General features: G+C 41.3%; 1 protein-coding gene across 1 annotated transcript in view; it reads left to right on the top strand.

Annotated features, from left to right (window-relative positions):
* Nucleotides 1-18,239, top strand: part of CNTNAP2 (contactin associated protein 2) — a 1,889,175-nt gene that overhangs the window by 1,701,440 nt on the left and 169,496 nt on the right. Inside the window, exons 17-18 of the mRNA XM_090049982.1 lie at nucleotides 7,186-7,404; nucleotides 10,203-10,439. Of these exons, the coding sequence (XP_089906108.1) occupies nucleotides 7,186-7,404; nucleotides 10,203-10,439 (456 nt within the window). The remainder of the gene's footprint in view (nucleotides 1-7,185; nucleotides 7,405-10,202; nucleotides 10,440-18,239) is intronic.

Below are 18,239 nucleotides of genomic sequence, written 5' to 3'. Positions count from 1 at the left end.
CCCCTAAGGCACAAGTAAGCCATAGCTGGTAGAACTGAGGTTCACTCCATGGCCAAGATGAGGGCCCATGGAATGATGGAATAGATAACCTGTGAGGCAATCAACCTAATATAAAGAGAGGAAAAATAGAAAGTAGCACCAAAAGGATTGAAGGCACCTAAGCACTCATCCTGGTCCAAAGGGACAGTCTCCCTAACTTTATAATAACTTTCCATCAAGGTGTGGCAGGTGAAGTTAGGTGGTAGCTTGGGGAAAACTGGGCAAAAATTAGGTGAGCCCAGGGTAGCTGAGACACCAAGAAGCACCATGGCCAACCCCAGAGGCGTACCCTGTCATGTGGGATGGGGATCCTTAGACAGGTAGCAGGGGCAGGGAGCTTAAGTGCCACTGGCACATTCACCAGGTAGGGGGATACCCAGGATAGCACCCCTGCAGCATTGTTCCATGTGGTATACAGCCCGCAGATTACATGTAGATGCTGCCTGCAGGTCCAGCCATGCTGAAGTTAGACAGCCCTGTTCTAGCTAAATGGAGACAGAAAAGAGCATTGCTGGAGGCTCTTGGGTCCAATATATCCTTCTATTGCACACGCTGGTACTGAATGCCATTTGTTACAACATCAGCATGAGGGACAGAGAGAACCCTCACCATAGTTTCCATTACTTTCCTGCAAACTACCAGTATTACCTTTGTTTCAACTGGGGTCTCACCCACACACAGTCAAACATTCAACAAAATGACATTCAGGTAAGACTGAGACAGAGTTGAGTGTTGTCAGCAAACTGATGGGACTGCAGCCTGGGCTCCTTCATCTCTCACTGAAATTACTGGGGTTGTGGAAGGGGAGAGTGTTATGCCTATACTTAATGACTTAGGCTCTACATGGTGTCAAAAATAGAGTTAAGATGCTACTTTCATTTCATAGCAATAAATGAACAGTTTGTTCTACCTTTTTATTTCACTCACAAATCCATTGGCCCTTTCCACCTTGCTCTTAAATCCATTGACACTTCCTTAATGTTTTTCACTTGTTCCCATCTGCTTCCTACCATCTTTGCCCTGAGTCTTCCCATGCTATGCTTCAAGATCATGCAGTACCCCAGAATGCATCACACATCTAAGAACAGAACCACAGATTAAGAACACTTCAAGGGCTCAACACAGAAAAGAGTACTACGACAGCAGAATTCTTATCAAGTCTAGAGGATAACAAAGGAACGAGAAATTGGGTGCTTATTCAATCAGGCAGCTTAATGTTTAAGATACATTTGAAACAGTCTTAGCAAAACATAGCTGCTGAGGGAAAGGAATTTAACATATTGAATTTATCATTCAAATGGATCCAAACGTTCAGGCTGGGTTCCAGTAGACTGAAGGGCTAGTATTTATGCCAACAATTGGTCCAATAGTAGGAATCAGCATTCTAAATTGAACAACTTTCTAGAAAGAAGCAAGTAGAGTGCTTTTAAAGAGGGACAATAATATGTTAAAATTGCATCTTTTAAACCTATATCAAAGTGGCTTTTATAGAAGACAGACTTATCTTTCAAGCAATGTGACAACATACACATATATTCATAAAGTACAGAACAGCCCTCATTGCACAGGGGCAACATCTTTTAATAGATCAAATTCCCAGTCCATTCTCAAAGTAATTTTACTGCAAGTTTATAGTATTCAGATGTAGATACTGCATACACCACAAAAAAAAATCAGTGGCCCTCAGGGTCCAACTCAAACAGTGAGCAAAATGAGCTTCAAAAAAATGAGTGAGAAGGCAACATTATCTTTGTATTGAATTTGCAGATTTTTTATTTGTTCTTTTTTCCCCCCTCTGGCTAGTTTGTTATGTTGTAAAATCCTTTCAAAAATTCTAAATGAAAAGGTTACAGAAAAATGCATTCTGAAGATGTTATTTGAACAAATAAGATTTAAAAAAAAAACATACCTCATAAACTTCAGGTGTTTTGTTTGAAATTACAAATGTCTTTACCACAGCCTTATTTTTAGTTAGACTAAAAAGCCTGTTTTCCTATGCTTGCATTTGACTGTCTGTACATAAAAAAAAATCATCTCTCTCAATTTCTGAGCTAAAATCTATATTAGATTACGCATCTATTTGGAACTTTACTTTCATAGAGTATCTAAAGGCAGATTTTTCTTTTTAAAAAAGAGACAACTTCTAGGTAAATAGACTGCTCTAACTTTTATCTGAAACTAATCGGCACACAATGAATTTTTCCAACCAGGAGATCTTACAACACCTTCAGCTGTCCTGTGAAATATGAATCTTAATTTCCACCTCAGAGAAATGTTACAATCTTTGCATTCTCCTGTACCTGAAGAATGGTGTATGTGCCAAAAAGCTTGCAAATAAAGACTTTTCTTTGCAAATATCTAGTTGGTCTAATACAATATATCACCTCTACCACAAGCTCTGATTCCATTTTGATGAAGATTTTATGTCAGACATGGAATGTTTTCAAATTATTCACTAAATAATACAAGCAAGGAGCAGGAAAGATAGCAAGTATCATCTCAGAGGTCTGGATAGCATCAGCATATGTTTCTTTTATATTTATAATTATTCCTGAATTACAGGCAGCTAATTGAAGTCAGCCTCTTTCTATTTAAGGTTAACAAGGTGTTTTTTAAAGCAGGATTGTCAAATCACTTCAGTAAATTAGGCACCCAGTTCCAATTGACTTAAATCATCTTACAATGCAGAAAAGTCTGTAAATACATTGCATACAGAGCACCAGGGAGAATCAGGGTACTGAAAAGTGAGAAGCAGGAGAGACTATGGCATGTGGGATATCAGTGTGATCAGAGAATTTCAACCTCCTTTCTCCCCTATCTGACCCACATTCTCCTATATGGCAGCCTTATGAGCACCATCCGTCTGTCAACATCTCTCTTCCTGATGTCAGTTTTTTTATAGAAAATATCATCAAGCCAAGAACTCTAGCAGAAAGTTCTCAGAAGAGATAAGTTGGAAGAATGGTGACATGAGAACTGGAACACAAAGTGGAAATCTCATTGATAGAGAGATTTTTTTAAGGCCAGAAGGAACAATTCAGTTATTTAATTTAACCTGTTGTATTACAAAGGCCATAGACTTTCAAACCATTACTGACTGTATTCAACCCAATAGCTTGTGTCTGATTAAAGCTTATCTGCTAGAAGGACATCTAGTCGTCACGAAATAGAGAATCTTCCAAACAGTGAAACTTGTATCCATTCCACTTTTGAACAAAGGTCAAGGATATCTAAGTTACTGAATGGTTTTATCTGAACATCATTGAAATTGAATCATATGCTGCTGCTATCTTTTAAGGGTGGTGAAAAGGACATTTTTCTTTATCTGTTGTATACGTGCCTTCTGAACAAGTTGCAGAAAATTATCTAAATCTTGAGAAGACTGTTGAAGAGAGAAGCAGGTCCAGGATTAATTGTACATACCTACTCAAGGGAAAAAAGCGTAAAAAACCGGTGTTAATGCAGGCCTCAGTGTCTCCGGTAAATATGTAGTGATACATACTGTCAAAGATCCATGTCTTAATTATAAGGAGAATTAAAAGGGAGCCTTTTTAAAAAAGAATAAAATTAGTTGTTGCTTTTTAAATGAGTAGCCCTGTAGAACTTCTGAATAAATTTGATGTTCATCTATGCTAATATCCCAGTAGCTGAATACACAAGGAATGTGGAATCAGATATCTGTTAAAACAAAACGTGCTACTTTACATGTAAAAACCAGCAATAAAAGTTGCTGGAAGTTTGTAAAAGACTTTATCCTACTCTTAAAGAATATGTTGCTATACATCATGTTTTCTTAGGGCAGCAACCCAACACATATATATAAGCTCCACTGTCTTATGTCATGCTGTTTTAAATCTGTTTTCGGGGTGTACCAGCCTACTACATAGATTGTGCAGTTCCCTTGTTTTAATTCCTCTTTTGCTTTAACAAACCAAGGTGATAAGAAGCCCCCTTTTGTGAGATGTTTCTTTTTGTTCCTTTCAAGGTAGAAGGTGAATTTGTAAAAATCTAGGGCTAATCCCTGCAAATTTTATCAGTGCATGTACATGCTTAAAAGTTCTAGTCAATATTTTTTCTGTGATAAGTATGAATTTTCCTGCGGAAGATATTTATCAGGCTGCCCTACAGACCTTGATCTAAATCTATGAATAAAGCTAAGCTGTGCAATCATGGTCCTTCTTACTGAAATATTGTCATCATTCCCACCCCAACTCACTCTCTTTCTCTTTATAATTATCTTTTTTTTTTTTAAATGACAGCTGATTTCACACAGAAGACCAAGGGCAATCAACCCAGCATTGTTCTTTTAGAGGCTTTTACGCTAGGGTTGATGAGTGAATATTCGACAGCATTTCACTAGGCACCTACTAGCAATGTCAGAAATACCAATGAGTGGCTAAAAATAAGGTAAACCCTGCCACACCATTCTTACTTTTACAGCATTACAAACAAACAGCTTTTGGGAAGTAATTAAATGAGATGAGACAGTGCAGAGAGGTGAAGCACTTCTTCAAAGCAGACACATTGGAAACATAGCTACCCACAATTCAAGACAAACTTGAATGCTTCTTGTGTATTAACCACTCGCTGGGCATGTCTACACATTCATTAATGTGCAGTAGTTACTGTGCATTTAGTTTAGTACTTGCTTAATGAAGTACTAACTAAATGTGCAGTAACAGCGCCGGCGCATGGTATTTTTGTGACACTTGCTATGCAGTAGCAATGAGCACTTCTTTTGACCAGCACGCTTCTGTGCAGTTTTAGGCTACTGTGTCTTAAGTATCTCGTGTAGATGCACCCTCCGGGTTTTGTTCTTACTTCTAATTTGCCCTAATCTTGTTGGCAAAAACCCCTGAAACTAGAAGCTGTGAGACAATATCACCTTTACCTCTGTGTAGCCAGGTCATGGCCCGTAGAGATTTTCAGTCTAGTGGAGTGAATGGGAGTTCCATCTGAGCTGAAATGCAATAAGAATCATTTCCTTCAAAAGAGGAAACAGTATTATAGGTAACAGAGAACTGTATCTATTTCAGTACTTAATCACCTATATAATTTAACTTTATCTCATCTGTAGAGAAAAAAAACCAAGAAGTACTGCCTGTACAGTAAATTTCCTTTTAAAAAGCATTCCTTTTTAGGAAATTGCCTTTTAGAATTAAGGCAAAAATGGCTACTGTTTAATTCAGTCTTGAAAAAGCATCATGGAAATGTACTAGCTCATGCACAAAATCTAGTTGCCTGTCTATTGAGATGATAGTAATAATATTTTATTAGCAATTTCTCAGTCTGGGTGCGTACAGTTTTGAAAGCCTCTCTCAGCCTGGAAACGAAATACACACAACATCAGTGACACAACTCTACTAGGATACTCATAGTTGTATATTATGGTGCATAATAACATCTTTCAAAAAGATGACACAGCTTCCAGAATTTGCCTCCACAGTTTCTTTATACCCAAGAAAAATGAAACAGATGGAAGGCTAAGTTATCCTTACATGTAGGTTAAGTCTTCCTTTGTGAATATCATCAGTAGTAATCCATTTTCTGACAAAACTTTCGACTGGTTTTCTGGCATCCTATAATAATTCTGCAGGCTAAAGATACTTTAAATAAATCAAAGCAGGAAATTCAGGATCATATTTTTAAGAAGAACAAAAAAATCTGCGCTTCATTAATCTCTTTGGTCCCCTTAGTGGTAATTACCAATCATATGACCTGCTGAGCAACAACTGCTAGAAATAGTCTATTGAGTGTAAAATACATTTATAAAGTCTGTACATTTTTTAACTATCCAGTATAATTTAATTGAAATCTATAACTCTGCCTAAGAGATGTATAAGATGGATTTGGGGGGAAAAATCTATAGAAAGGACATGATTCACAACTACCTTTTATCCATATCTATACCTAGCTCTATATATCTAGCTCTGTCTATAGCCCTCTATATTACTGCTGTGCAAAATTTCACCAGGTGTTTTGTTTTGACACATTTTGAGCTCAAAACAGTGAACTGAAATGGAACAAAAGGCTTGGAAATGAAACGAGGGCACTCAAAATGTTTTGAAAGTTTTAAAATGTTTTGAGTTTCAAAGCCAGGCTTGCTTGGCTTCAGCGCCAGTCCCAGCCAGCAGCAGCAGCCTGCTGTCATCCTGCATGCAGATCCAGGGGCCCATGCCCTCTGGGAGGAGTCTGGCACAGCTCCACAGCCCTCCCTGGGGGTGTGGGCCCCCAGATCTGTGCGCAGGATGACAGCAGGCTGCCACTGCCAGCAAGTGATTCAACTTTTCCTTTCAACTGTTTGAGATGCAGTTTCCCAGAACCCTTTGCACTTATCTTCTTGAAACTTGGCAGTGTTCATGCCCTCAGAAGGGGCTACCATCCCTGCAGGTTTTGTCTGAATCAGGCAAGAAATGCCAAAGTTTTAGGCATTTTCATGATTCCCCATTATAGCCTATGGGCAAAACCTCGAAACAGCTGAACAGTTTCGACAAAACAAAACAGAACAGTGCTTCAAAACAAAATGAAACAACAAAATGAAACACTGTCTCTTTGAAATGGTGAAATGGAAGTTGAAATGAAATGGTGCTGTTTTTCACAGCCCTAATCTATATCATATGTGGTCAAAATATGCTTTCTCAAGTTATTTCCATAAAAAAGTTCATCCACAAAACAGGTTTTATGGAAACTGCTTCCCTCAAAAAGTTTAATTTTTCATTGGAAAACTCTAAACCAAAAGGTTGAGTGATTGATTAAAAATTAAAATTGTCTACTGAATGTGTTGTCTAAAGCACATTTTTTCATTTTTCTTTTTTTAATGGAATAAAGAATCAATTTCTAACAAGCTTTAATACTTTTAAAGTAATTTCTAAAGAATGTTATTACATTTCATAGAACTAGATTGCTTTCATTTCTGTCAAATTCTATAGAAATCTTCCACAGAGTAAAGTACATCTTCCATAAATATGTGTATATTTGGATTGTTTCAAAGTAAGGGAGTTTTGAATGAACTCAGATTCTCTTGGGGCTGGGGGGGAGGGAACCAAAGGCTGATGACTAAGGAATACTTTTGTTAAAAAAAAAAATCTCTGTCTGTGAACATGCTTCTGAAACTGTATGGATTTTTTTTTTCACTGCTTATTTCAGCTACTACTGAAGTGTCCTTTTCATTTGATGTTGGAAATGGCCCAGTGGAAATTGTGGTCAGATCTCCCAACCCACTCAATGATGACCAATGGCATCGAGTCAATGCTGAGAGGAATGTCAAACAAGCCAGTCTGCAAGTAGATCAGCTGCCTCAGGAGATCCGGAAAGCACCCACAGAAGGCCATACACGATTGGAACTATACAGCCAGTTATATGTTGGTAAGAAGCAGAGAAAATAACAGGGCCTGATTTTTCAGCTACTCCATTCCAGCCATGTCATATGCCTTCCATGGCAGTCACAAATCTACCATATTAAGTTAGCCTGCTTGCTTTCAGATGTTACTAACTTTGGGCATGTGTAGATGAAACAGGGGCCCTAAATTGAAGTGGTGGGATTTTAAAAACCCACTGCTTCAATTTAGGGCCTTTTAAACCCCAGTGTCATGTGCGCACCCCACACTTAACTGCCTCTCTGGTGTCAGGGAGGGGAGGCCAAGCTGCTGGCAGGCTGAGCAGTCCCTGGGCTGCAGGGGGGGCTGGTGCTTCTCTCTGTGGCAGCAGCAGCCCGCAGGCACCCGGCTCAGGCAGTCCTGGGGGGGGCACTGCAGCTGTGGAGGGAAGCACCAGGCCCCCCTGTAGCTCATGCAGGCAGGCAGGCTCCAGGAGGGAAAAAAATAATAGATCAATCTCTCTGCTTTTCTTGGGCAGAGCCTGCCTTCCCAGGCTGCTGCCAGGCTGCCTGCAAGGCTTCTTGCAGTGCCCCTGAGCTGCTGCGCCTCGAGTCATTTAAGGCTCATTACACCACCAAATCTTCTACAGCAGCAGTAATTAATGTACAATATGCCGCTGATACATGCAAACACCAACACCATTGAAGTGGTGCAAAAGCATTTAGCCTGCTTTTAAGTGTCGTGCACACATGCCCCTCATTTCATCTACACATGGCCTTTAGCTACATTTTGGATACAGACAGGAGTGTGTTCTAGCAACACTTGTGCTTCTGTAGCTGTTAGCATCCACAGGGCTCTAGACTACAGGCATGGTGACTGTCATTAAATGGAATTTGTATTGCATGAAATGATGAACAAAGAAGTACTTTCCTACTTCTCCTGGGAGCTTGGGGGAAGCCTCTATTCCTTTTCCCAGCCCTTAGTTATTCCCCAGCTCCTGGTTTGATCCCCCAGCTCCCAATCATTCCCCCTAAAGCCCCTGAGGCTTCTCCTAGGGCTGTTAGCATTGCCTGCCTTGCCCCAGCGGAGGTACAGGCAGGGGAGCAGCCAGACAAGCCACAGCTTGAGCCAGCAGCCCTGGGAGAAGCCATGGGTTCTGAGGGGAATGATCAGGGAGCTGGGGGGGTTCGAACCAGGAACTGGGGAATTGAACCGGAGCTGGAGGGAAGCCCCTGTTCATTCCCCAGTTCCTGATTCAGTCCCCCAGCTCCCCCCATCATTCCCGCTAGCCCCTGTGGCTTCTCCCGGGGCTGCCAGCACCTGCCTGCCTTGTCTTGGCAAGGGGGCAGCCAGGGGAGCAACTGGATAAGCTGCAGCTTCTCCCAGGGCTGCCAGCTCAAGCAAGTGCTCATCCGGCTGCTGCCCCAGCTGCTCCTGCTGGCACTGCCTACTGCCTGCCTGTACAGTCCATGGCCAAATCTCTGAATTGATTCGGAGGCTCCTGATTCAGATTCAGATTCAGCAATTCAGCCACTGAATCAGGCCATATTTCCTCTGAATTGAATCTGCTAACAAAGTTTTGGACAGCCCTATCAGAAAGTTCTTCCTAATTTCCAACCTAAATTTGGTCTGCTGCAGTTTGAGACCATTGCTCCTGTATAGCCACAGAGAATAGTCTAAATGAAATGAGGAGACCTGGGTTCCATTGCCTACTCCATCAAGAGAAGAATCTAAGGATTGCCACCTCCAGAATAACTTGTAAAGTAGAGATGAGGGCACTTTCCTCAGAAGTTGGCGAGGTGGGTCCAGATCTGCTTATGCAGTCAAAGGAACTGAACCTATGTGCCCCACAGCTGGAGTGAACATCCTATTCAATGTTCTATTGTGTAAGGCTGCTTGCAGATGTTTGGGGTTTTTTAAGTGCTTTACCAAACAAAGGAACGTGTTACTTTGACCTGGCTCCACAATATCTGGATAGATCGAGCGCTTCAGTGGGGCTTTTTGATGCTTTCAGCTAAAGCCAATTCAATCAGCTATTAGATAAAAGTATAAAACTATACAGGCGATGTGCAAGCCAGGTCCAACTAAAATTTATTAAGTTTCAGGCTCTTTTTCAGCAAATTCTGTTCACCAGGGCCCCCCTTGGAGTCACCAGGAACAATGGCCACAAGCTGAGGGAGGATAGGTTTAGGTTAGATATTAGGAAGAACTACTTCACTGTAAGGGTAGCCAGAGCCTGGAATAGGCTTCCCAGAGAGATGGTGCTCTCACCTTCCCTGGAGATCTTCAAGAGGAGACTGGATAGGCACCTGGCTGGGGTCTTATGACCCCTGCCACCCGCAGTGCTCCTTCCTGCCTATGGCAGGGGGTCAGACTCGAAGATCTGTCTAGGTCCCTTCTGACTCATTGATTTTATGATTGTATGAAATTATTCACCAAAAAAACCATTGCCTAGCTTAAGATGTAATCATGACTCTTGTAGTATGTTGCTCTGTGTGTGCTTAGAGAAAGGTCACTTGGGCCCAAATTGTTGGTCAGCAGTAGTGCTTGCTATAAGAGGTTGTTATCATCATTAGTAGCATCCAGCAGTATCAATATAAATATGACTATGCAAAAATAGATTAAAACATTGAACCCATTATTTACAGCTATTCCTGTTTTCACAAATGGAGGATCTGACCTGAAAACTTACCTTTATTGGATGTTGATTCCCTAATGAATAGGGATGACTTAGGCCTTTCCAAAAACAATCCCAGATTACCTTATCTCCATCTGTACTGATTATTTTGTGTACAAAAGATATAATGTAATTTAACTCTTTATTCATAATTTTGCATTCTCTCTCAGGTGCTGCAGGAGGCCAAAGAGGATTTCTGGGATGTATTCGCTCCTTAAGAATGAATGGGGTGACTCTGGACTTGGAAGAGAGAGCAAAAGTTACTCCTGGGGTGAAACCTGGCTGCTCAGGTCATTGTACCAGCTATGGAATGTACTGTGAGAATGGAGGTAAATGCGTTGAGAAGTACAACGGCTACTCATGCGACTGCTCCAGTACTGCATATGACGGACCATTTTGCATAAAAGGTAAAAGCCCTAGTGTGATAAATCAAACTGCCTGGAAATAATTTGGCTGAAAAAAAACACCCCACAACAGAATAACTGATAGGTTTGGTCATATTTTGCTAAATGTAAGACAGTTGTATCCCTTAGTATCCCCTATAAGCATAATGTTATCCACCCTTATCCATTCTAAAGGATTTCTACACCTTTCTTGCAGCAATGTGTGTTCCCCATTTAAAACCAAAAGTACATGAAAAAATAAACCCTAAGACTCTCTGTACACTTCACAGCAAAGTCAGGTTATTATCTTAAGCTGCTGAATAATAAGTTCCTATTTGCACAGGGTAGCGTTTATTAATTTAAACAAAAGTGAGGGAGTGAAAGCACTAGCCTGAACTTTCCTAACAATGAAATATTTAGTACGGGGCCTGAATTTGACTTTTTTTAGATTGGAGGCTAGTATTTAGATTAAAACTCTCTCAGAGCTTTGGCTATACAGATCCAGAAGTTTGAGAGAGGTTAAACAACCTGAGTCAAGATGTAGAGAGACAGTAGAGTATTTTGAATGGGCACAGTGGCTAAAAAAACAAATGTTGCATTCACTAGTGCATTTGAACTGGTTTCAATATTAATTAAACTTAAAATTTTAACCAACTGCTTAATTTTAAGGAAGATTTCTATTACATTATACAGCTACCAACCAGTTTATACAGCTGTTGTCCAAACATTGCAAAAAAACTGCAGGTGATTTTTTTTTCCAGTTTTCTGTGGGTTTTTTGATCAGCAGTATTTAAGTAAGTAGTTTTCAGAGCTGCAATTTCTCAAACCACTGTACATTTTGCAAATCTTACAGCCGTTCTTTTGTTTCCATACAGTTTCATAAGCACTGCTGTATTTCTTTGCAACTAATGCCACAGATTTCATCAAATATTCTTGAGATGCTAATCTCTCAAAACAGTCCTCTTTCACTGTATGTTATGTTTTAGAAAGCAATAAAATCGCCTATTCTATTTCCTAAGTCTTTCTAAAAGCTGCTTCATGTGGTGCTAACATCACAATTTCAGCTAAGATTACTTACTGCACTTTTCAATGGTTTTCATAATTCTAAGGGAACCTTCAAGTCTCATAAATTGTTTATCATAGTGTTCTGTTTTTAAATTACACACTACCAGTGATCCTATAGGCAGGGTCAATTCGCCACCCATCAAATTTCACTTAAGTAGTTCATAAAGACTGTAAGGAATAAGTACTTTTTTTTTTTTTAGTATTCAGTTTCCCAAATCCTTCACAGCTGTTCTTTTTCTTTCTTCCAAAGCCAGCCCTCAAGCATTAAGAGTTTGAGCTTTTCCAACCATGCATAAATGGACTGATTTGAAAGTAGAAAGGGCAGATTGGGGAACTCTTCACTCATTCCCTGGTGCATTTTCCCCTCCTAGGCTTTGACCCCTAGTCTCTCTCACCCCCTTCCCTCATACAATAAAGACTTATTCTTTGTGCAGAATGACTGACAAAGTAGATCCTTTTTCTGCCCTTGTGTGGATTGCTTTTGCCTGGACAATTCTGATGAATTTCTCATAGATTTTTTTATCAATTCCAGTAATTGTGATGAATTTGTTGTTCAGCAGAAGGGAAGCATGTGATTACAAGGCTATTCTAGTTAATTGTTTCTGCTGTGCTTGCATAACAAGAAATTGGAACGGTGCAAAATTCATCGTTTCATTGTGCTATGGGGCTTCAAAAGAACTGCAGGAAGGTTCCCATCACTTCCAGAACTGCATTTGTACTCAGTCTGTAGACTTTTGGGAATGTGAATATGATTACCTTAGTTAATCTGTAGTCTACATGAAACACCTGCCATAAATACTTTGCCACAAGTTGGAGGATGAGTTGCAGTGTGCTTTTGGAACTAACCCATGACCACCAGAGTTATCCCTGGAGGGAGCTCCTTCAGAAGAAAATAGGGGTTGTTTTTAACAATGTCCTTCCCTTAAATGTCATATGTATTGATTCCAGAAAAGAGATGCTGCTGTGTTCCGGTGAACTTACTTTTAAAAATTATTCTATTTCACCGAATCATGTCACATTTTTTCATGTTTCTTTTCGGGAGAGGTCAGAGCACAATGGCACCTTGTAGACTATATCAGAAAGGCATAAACTTTCATAGGCAACAGCCTTTTTTTATCAGATGTAATGCCATCTGATGAAGTTGACCTTCAGCTACAAAAGCTTATGCTTTTCTAAAGGAGTTAATCTCCAAGATGCCATGATGCCCAACTTCAAACTAACATTACTAACTACCTCTCTCTTGTTTCTTTTACAAATGAGTAAACCACAGATTGAATAAGAAGTAGACTAAGGCTTCTCCCAAAGCTAGAACTAAACAAAATATTTTATACTTCGTAATTTTAACTGAACAGTGTATAGAAATATCATAAAGGAAGTTGTACATTCCCTAGAATAATAGGACCTCATTTTTATCTGGTTTATAGACAGTGTTGTAATAAAAATTATAATTAATATAGTTACAGTTTTTTTCTATATCAATAGGAAATATTTTCCTATCTCTGATATACTATACACTTACAACCTAATTAGAAGCAGAGTATATGAAAGAGTATTAAAAGTTTACGCAGCGCTTCATCTGTGGATGTCAAATTGTTTGAAAAATGTTAGAAGCCATTACTATTTCCTTTATTTTTAGTGGGGATTGAGAGAGACAGTTGAAAAGTCAAAATTTTAAAAAGGACCTCTAATTTCGGGTTTCATCAGTCTTTGCCAGTCCTGTTTTTAGTCCAATTTCCTTTTAATTCTTTGAAGATTTGAATCAGGAAATCAAGGTTTGGGTGTTCAAAGCTTGATATTCAAAATCACAATGATTTTTTGGAAATATATCCCTCAGTGATTTGCCTCAATTCACAGAGTGAGTCACTACCAATCCTGAGTGTAAAACTTGGCTTAGTTAATTGTCAGTTCTCTGTTTGAACACTAGGCTTAGGAAATCTCAAACATATTTTATAAACTAAACTATTTCAAGCTATCTCCAGATTTTGGTAATGTGACTATTGTCATTTTTTTTAGTAAGTACTAAAATTTGACGTTTTTTGAGAAGTGGGCATCTCCTTCCTTCAAATCTAGTTTAGTGTTTGTATCTTCACAGTGGTTTTTCATTAAAACATTCATCAAATAAAAAAGCTTAAGGGTAAGTTAGATGCCAAACAAGTAGCTTCTTAAACATCCCATGATCAAGGTAACTGTGAAAACATGAAATAACCAGTGCTGGTAATGAGACCGCTAAAACACTTCAGTTTCAGCCCATTGAGTTTTACATTGTAAATTTAGCTTGCATATGACCTTGTAAATCCAGTGAAATACTAGAACATATTGTAAATGTTGCCAATGTCCCTAGGTTTTCAAGTAAATCGGATCCTTCCTTTTGTTTCTAATAACACCTCAAGGAGTGTTTTACCGTATGCCTCTTCTTCATGAAACAAGACTTGTTCTCTACTGGATGTAAAGAGAAAATACAAAAACAGTACTTGACAAGGAAATGATACACTGGCAAACTTGCAAAGCATGCTCTGTAAACTATAATGAAGAGTAAGGTAATCAAATATCAAAATGTTGTGTTTCAGGCATAATTTCAAGAGATCTGGCCAGAAAGTTCACATATCTGGAATTTTGACTAAATTCTCATTGAAATTTTTTTTTGGCACATCCAAATTATTTAAGACCATTTTTGTGATGATACTATCCCTTTTTTTTAGCTAGGCCAATGTTGAGTTTTGGAGCTAGCTTGAATATCATTGTATTACTTGTTCTTTTAACTATAGTTTCAATGTGTGGATCCACCTTTATTGATCTCTTACCCAGTCATTATTGCATGCGTAAGAGTTAATTGTACACTTTTTTCATACAGCCAAATACATTATTTGGTGGCTTTGTCAGGCCTAAGATGCATAGCTGATCTTAAGAAGCAACACTTACACACGGTGATACATTTTCTTTTCTTAATGTGTGAGTCTTTTTTTGTAAATCAAAATAAGAGGCTGATGACACTGGCTAGAGCCAGCCACCTGGTAGTAAAGAAATGTGTTACGTCTATTTGCTTGTTCCAGTTGACATCTCCCTTGGCAGAGATTGCAAATCATGCTGCATTGTTACATAGTTTAGTAATGTGCACATTGGACCTGGGATGAGGCAACCAAGCTCATTTTCCCCTTTGTAGCTAAGCTAGGATTTGAGTGCAAATCTCCAGAGCTAAAAGTGAATGCACTAGTTCTAGGAAACTATATCTAGTACCTTTCTCACCATGAGTAAACCTTTCACAGAGCTATAGATTTGAGCAATGAGAATCAAGTTAATGTCAAATAGACCCAATGGAATAGCAAAATACTATTCAGTGGGCGTGTCTACACAAGACGCTTTATTGCACAGAAAATTTAATTTCTGTGATCGTGGAGCTGGGCAGGGAACAGGCTCTACAGGCTCCCAACCCTCTCCACCCTGTTCCTTTATGGCATACATTTTCACACCCACTCATAAGCATCACTCATGCTCACATATACAACATCTCAGACCTTTCTGTTCCGCTATACTTGGTGACTGGCAACAAGGGTAATATGAAAAGTCTAAGCTAATAAAATACCGTCGGCATAAGAGACTGCAACTAGTGAATGCTTCACAGGGTATCTGTTCGTCATGCACAGTTAGGATATTTTTATTTATTAAACTTATCTGGAGAATTACTGATTAGTGACTGGAGAAAAATTGTATCGTCTCCAATCTAAGTAACAGTAGGCATTACATGTGATTGACACAGTAGGTATCTGCATATTACTATCCCTGTAGGGAGACAAAGTTGACAAAATGTACTTTGATTACTATTAGTATTGCCAGTTTGTTGTTGTTGTTGGTTGTGCAGTTGGCTATCATTCTTCTGTTCAGAACTGTTCAGTGAAATGGCTGCAATGAATCTGAGTCTCACTGACTTTTCTCACCTTATTTTATCCTTTTTTAAGCATATTCTTTTTCGTTTTTCCAGGGGGGCGCTTCACAGTGGTCCTCCCATCCCCACAACAGCATTTCTGAGAGACTAATTTGCTTGTGTTTATCTTTGTTGCTGTGGCTGCATTGATAACAGATTTAAAAGATTGAGGACCAAACTCTGGCATGATTATGCAGCACAAGTGCTAGACTCTAGAGGTCATGCTGGGGGCAATGGGAGAAAAAAGTTAGTCTCCCAAGCACTGAGGCACCAAAAATCCAAACTAGGAAAGGGAAATAGCCCGTTGCCACCAGCAGGCTTCAGTGTGATAACAGAAGCGTTGCATAGTCTTAGCTCATATACCTTCAACTTTTGTTGACAATGTAAATTTAGACCTCTTAGCGTCTCTGCAGAGTTACCTAATTTGCATGAGCAAACACAGAATGTAAACACACATCATTTTTTTTAGTCTCATGAAATGCAAATGCATCATATGAAAATTTATAACCCCTATTCTGTTCCATACACCCCTATACAATAATATACCAAGCTGGTTCTTGTGGATTTTTTTTATCCTAAGGAAGGTATGAAAGCAGTGCTCTACTTATCAACAGAAAAGTCTTGTTTCAGACATTTTTCCTTCCTATTCCTCTAGCTCTTTATTTCTGCTTTGAGGAAAAACCTAGGTTTTTACAATACTGAATGGATGATAAAAAGACCTACTGCTCTGGCTGCCTAGGTGAGTAAGCAGAGCAGCTTCTAATTTTCCTACTTGGTCACATCTAAATTCTGCCCCACACATGCTCAGAGAATCATAAAAGAATAGGACTGGAAGGGGCATCAGGAGATAATTTTATCCAAACCTGTGCTCAAGGCAAGATAAATCCCTGTACGAGCCATTCCAGACAAGTGTTCATATATGAACAGCAGTGTATGAACAGAACCTACATTTGTCCTTTGGTGGAGGGTGGGGCAAATCTTAAACCAGGTTCCACCATTTTGAAGCTAGTTTGTGTACACCAAACTTCTGTTCTGTTACAGATACAGGTAGGTTTTGTGTGCTGAACTTCTATTCTATTATGGGTATAGACTGGTTTCCAATCACTTACACCAGTAAAAGTATAATGTTTGTACCTGACCATAGTCTGTGTTTCATGACTTCTGTAGCAGGGCACTAGGGTGCTTGCTACTGGAATCGGAGAGTGCGGACTTAGCTGTCAGTCAGCAGGGCAACACAGCCGGGGGTTGCCGAGGCAACTGAGTGGGTCAGCTGACCGAAAGGGGGCAGGGCCTGGCCTTTATAAACAGCCAGGCCGAGGCCAGAGTCAGTTCCCCTCTGACAGGCTGAGAAGCAGGAGCTCTGCTGTGGGGCAGAGCAAGGCAGAGCTGCCTGAGCATGTGAGCGTCTGCGTGTTGATGGGATGGAGAGGCTTCTATCACGGAGGCTTGATGGAGAGCCAGGGTGGCGTGGAATGTTATAGCTGGTAGGCTGATTTTGTGTTACAGCCAGTGGGCTCATGGCTTTATGTTTTTTGTTGTGATGTTTGTGTAACACCGGAGGACCGGGTGAGGCTATAAGGGGATGGTGGAGGCCTCATTAGGGGCTCCCCAGTAACGTGGGGTGTTTCTGGCACCACAGAGGGTGCAGTGTTTTGGGGTGTCCTAACCCCAGCCCCAGTGGGGCAGTATTGGAGAGGGCCCAGCTGGGCAAGACCCGGAGAAAGGTCTGGGGGCCAGGTAAGGCTTGGGCCAGGTAAAGCTTAGGCCCCCTGAGGCCCAGTTGAGAGAACCCCTGAGAGGGCATAGTATCTGGGTGCCAGAGGGAAGGCACGGCAGTGTGGCGCCGGGGTGGCGCTGCGTTTGGGGGTGTGTCGACCCCAGCCCTGTGGGGGCGATAACTGGGGAAGCCCGAGCAGGGCATAGGACCCGCGAGGAGGGTCAAGGGGGCCAGGCACGGCTACACACCACCTAAGCCCCAACCGCGGGAAGTGCGGGTGACGAAACCCCATTGTGGGGAACCTACCGCGGGAAGCACAGGCGACGAAACCCCGGTGGGGGTAATCAGAGTGCAGGACAGAGGCCCCAGTGTGGGCGAGCGCTAGAGGCGCGAGCATAGGCCCCAGAGAGGGCATGAGTATACGAGGCTGCGGGGAACGCGGAGAGACAAGGCCCGAGTACAGGCAACAGGAGACAAGCCCCAGCGGGGCACAGCCCGTAAGGGAAAAGCCCCGGGGGCGGTGGGGCAAACCCATTGAGAAGCCCGAGGTACAGGCGAGCGCGCAGGTAAGAGCCCGGTGAGGGCAGATGCCCAGGTAAGATCCTGGAGAGGGCGAGGTACATACGGAAGTCCCAGAGGCAAGCCCGGTGAAGGCAAGCGCGTGGGTAAGAGCCCGGTGAGGGCGGACGCGCGGGTGAAAGCCTGGAGAGGGCAAGCCACCGAGGGGAGTCCCAGAGAGAGAAGCCCCGAGAGGGGAGCAAGCCCATTGAGGAACCCGGTGAGGGAGAGGGGCGCGTACAGAGAGAAGCCCCAGGAGAGGGGTGCATACGAGAGTGAATGGATTGAGCCCAGTGAAAGTGGACATTAGGGCGGAGGTCTTTAGCAGAATCGCTAGGGAAAGTATATAGGCAAGACAATGTCTGGAAGAACTGCGAGGCTTGGGGTGTGCTACAGGGGAGGTAGGAGGCACGCGACGCCCATAGGGTTAGGGCACCAAACTCATCGGGTACAGAACTGGGACTGGTAGAGTAAGAGCACCGGGTCCAAGGGGCCAAGTAAGGCAGCCTCCCATTAATCTTAGAGAAACAGCAAAGTCATGGCGGGTGAGAAAGAGGGTGCTAGA

Source organism: Crocodylus siamensis, chromosome 5, assembly GCF_052110815.1.
Source record: "Crocodylus siamensis isolate JL-2025a chromosome 5, ASM5211081v1, whole genome shotgun sequence".
NCBI lineage: Eukaryota > Metazoa > Chordata > Crocodylia > Crocodylidae > Crocodylus > Crocodylus siamensis.
This window is presented reverse-complemented; position numbering and strand designations above follow the sequence as displayed.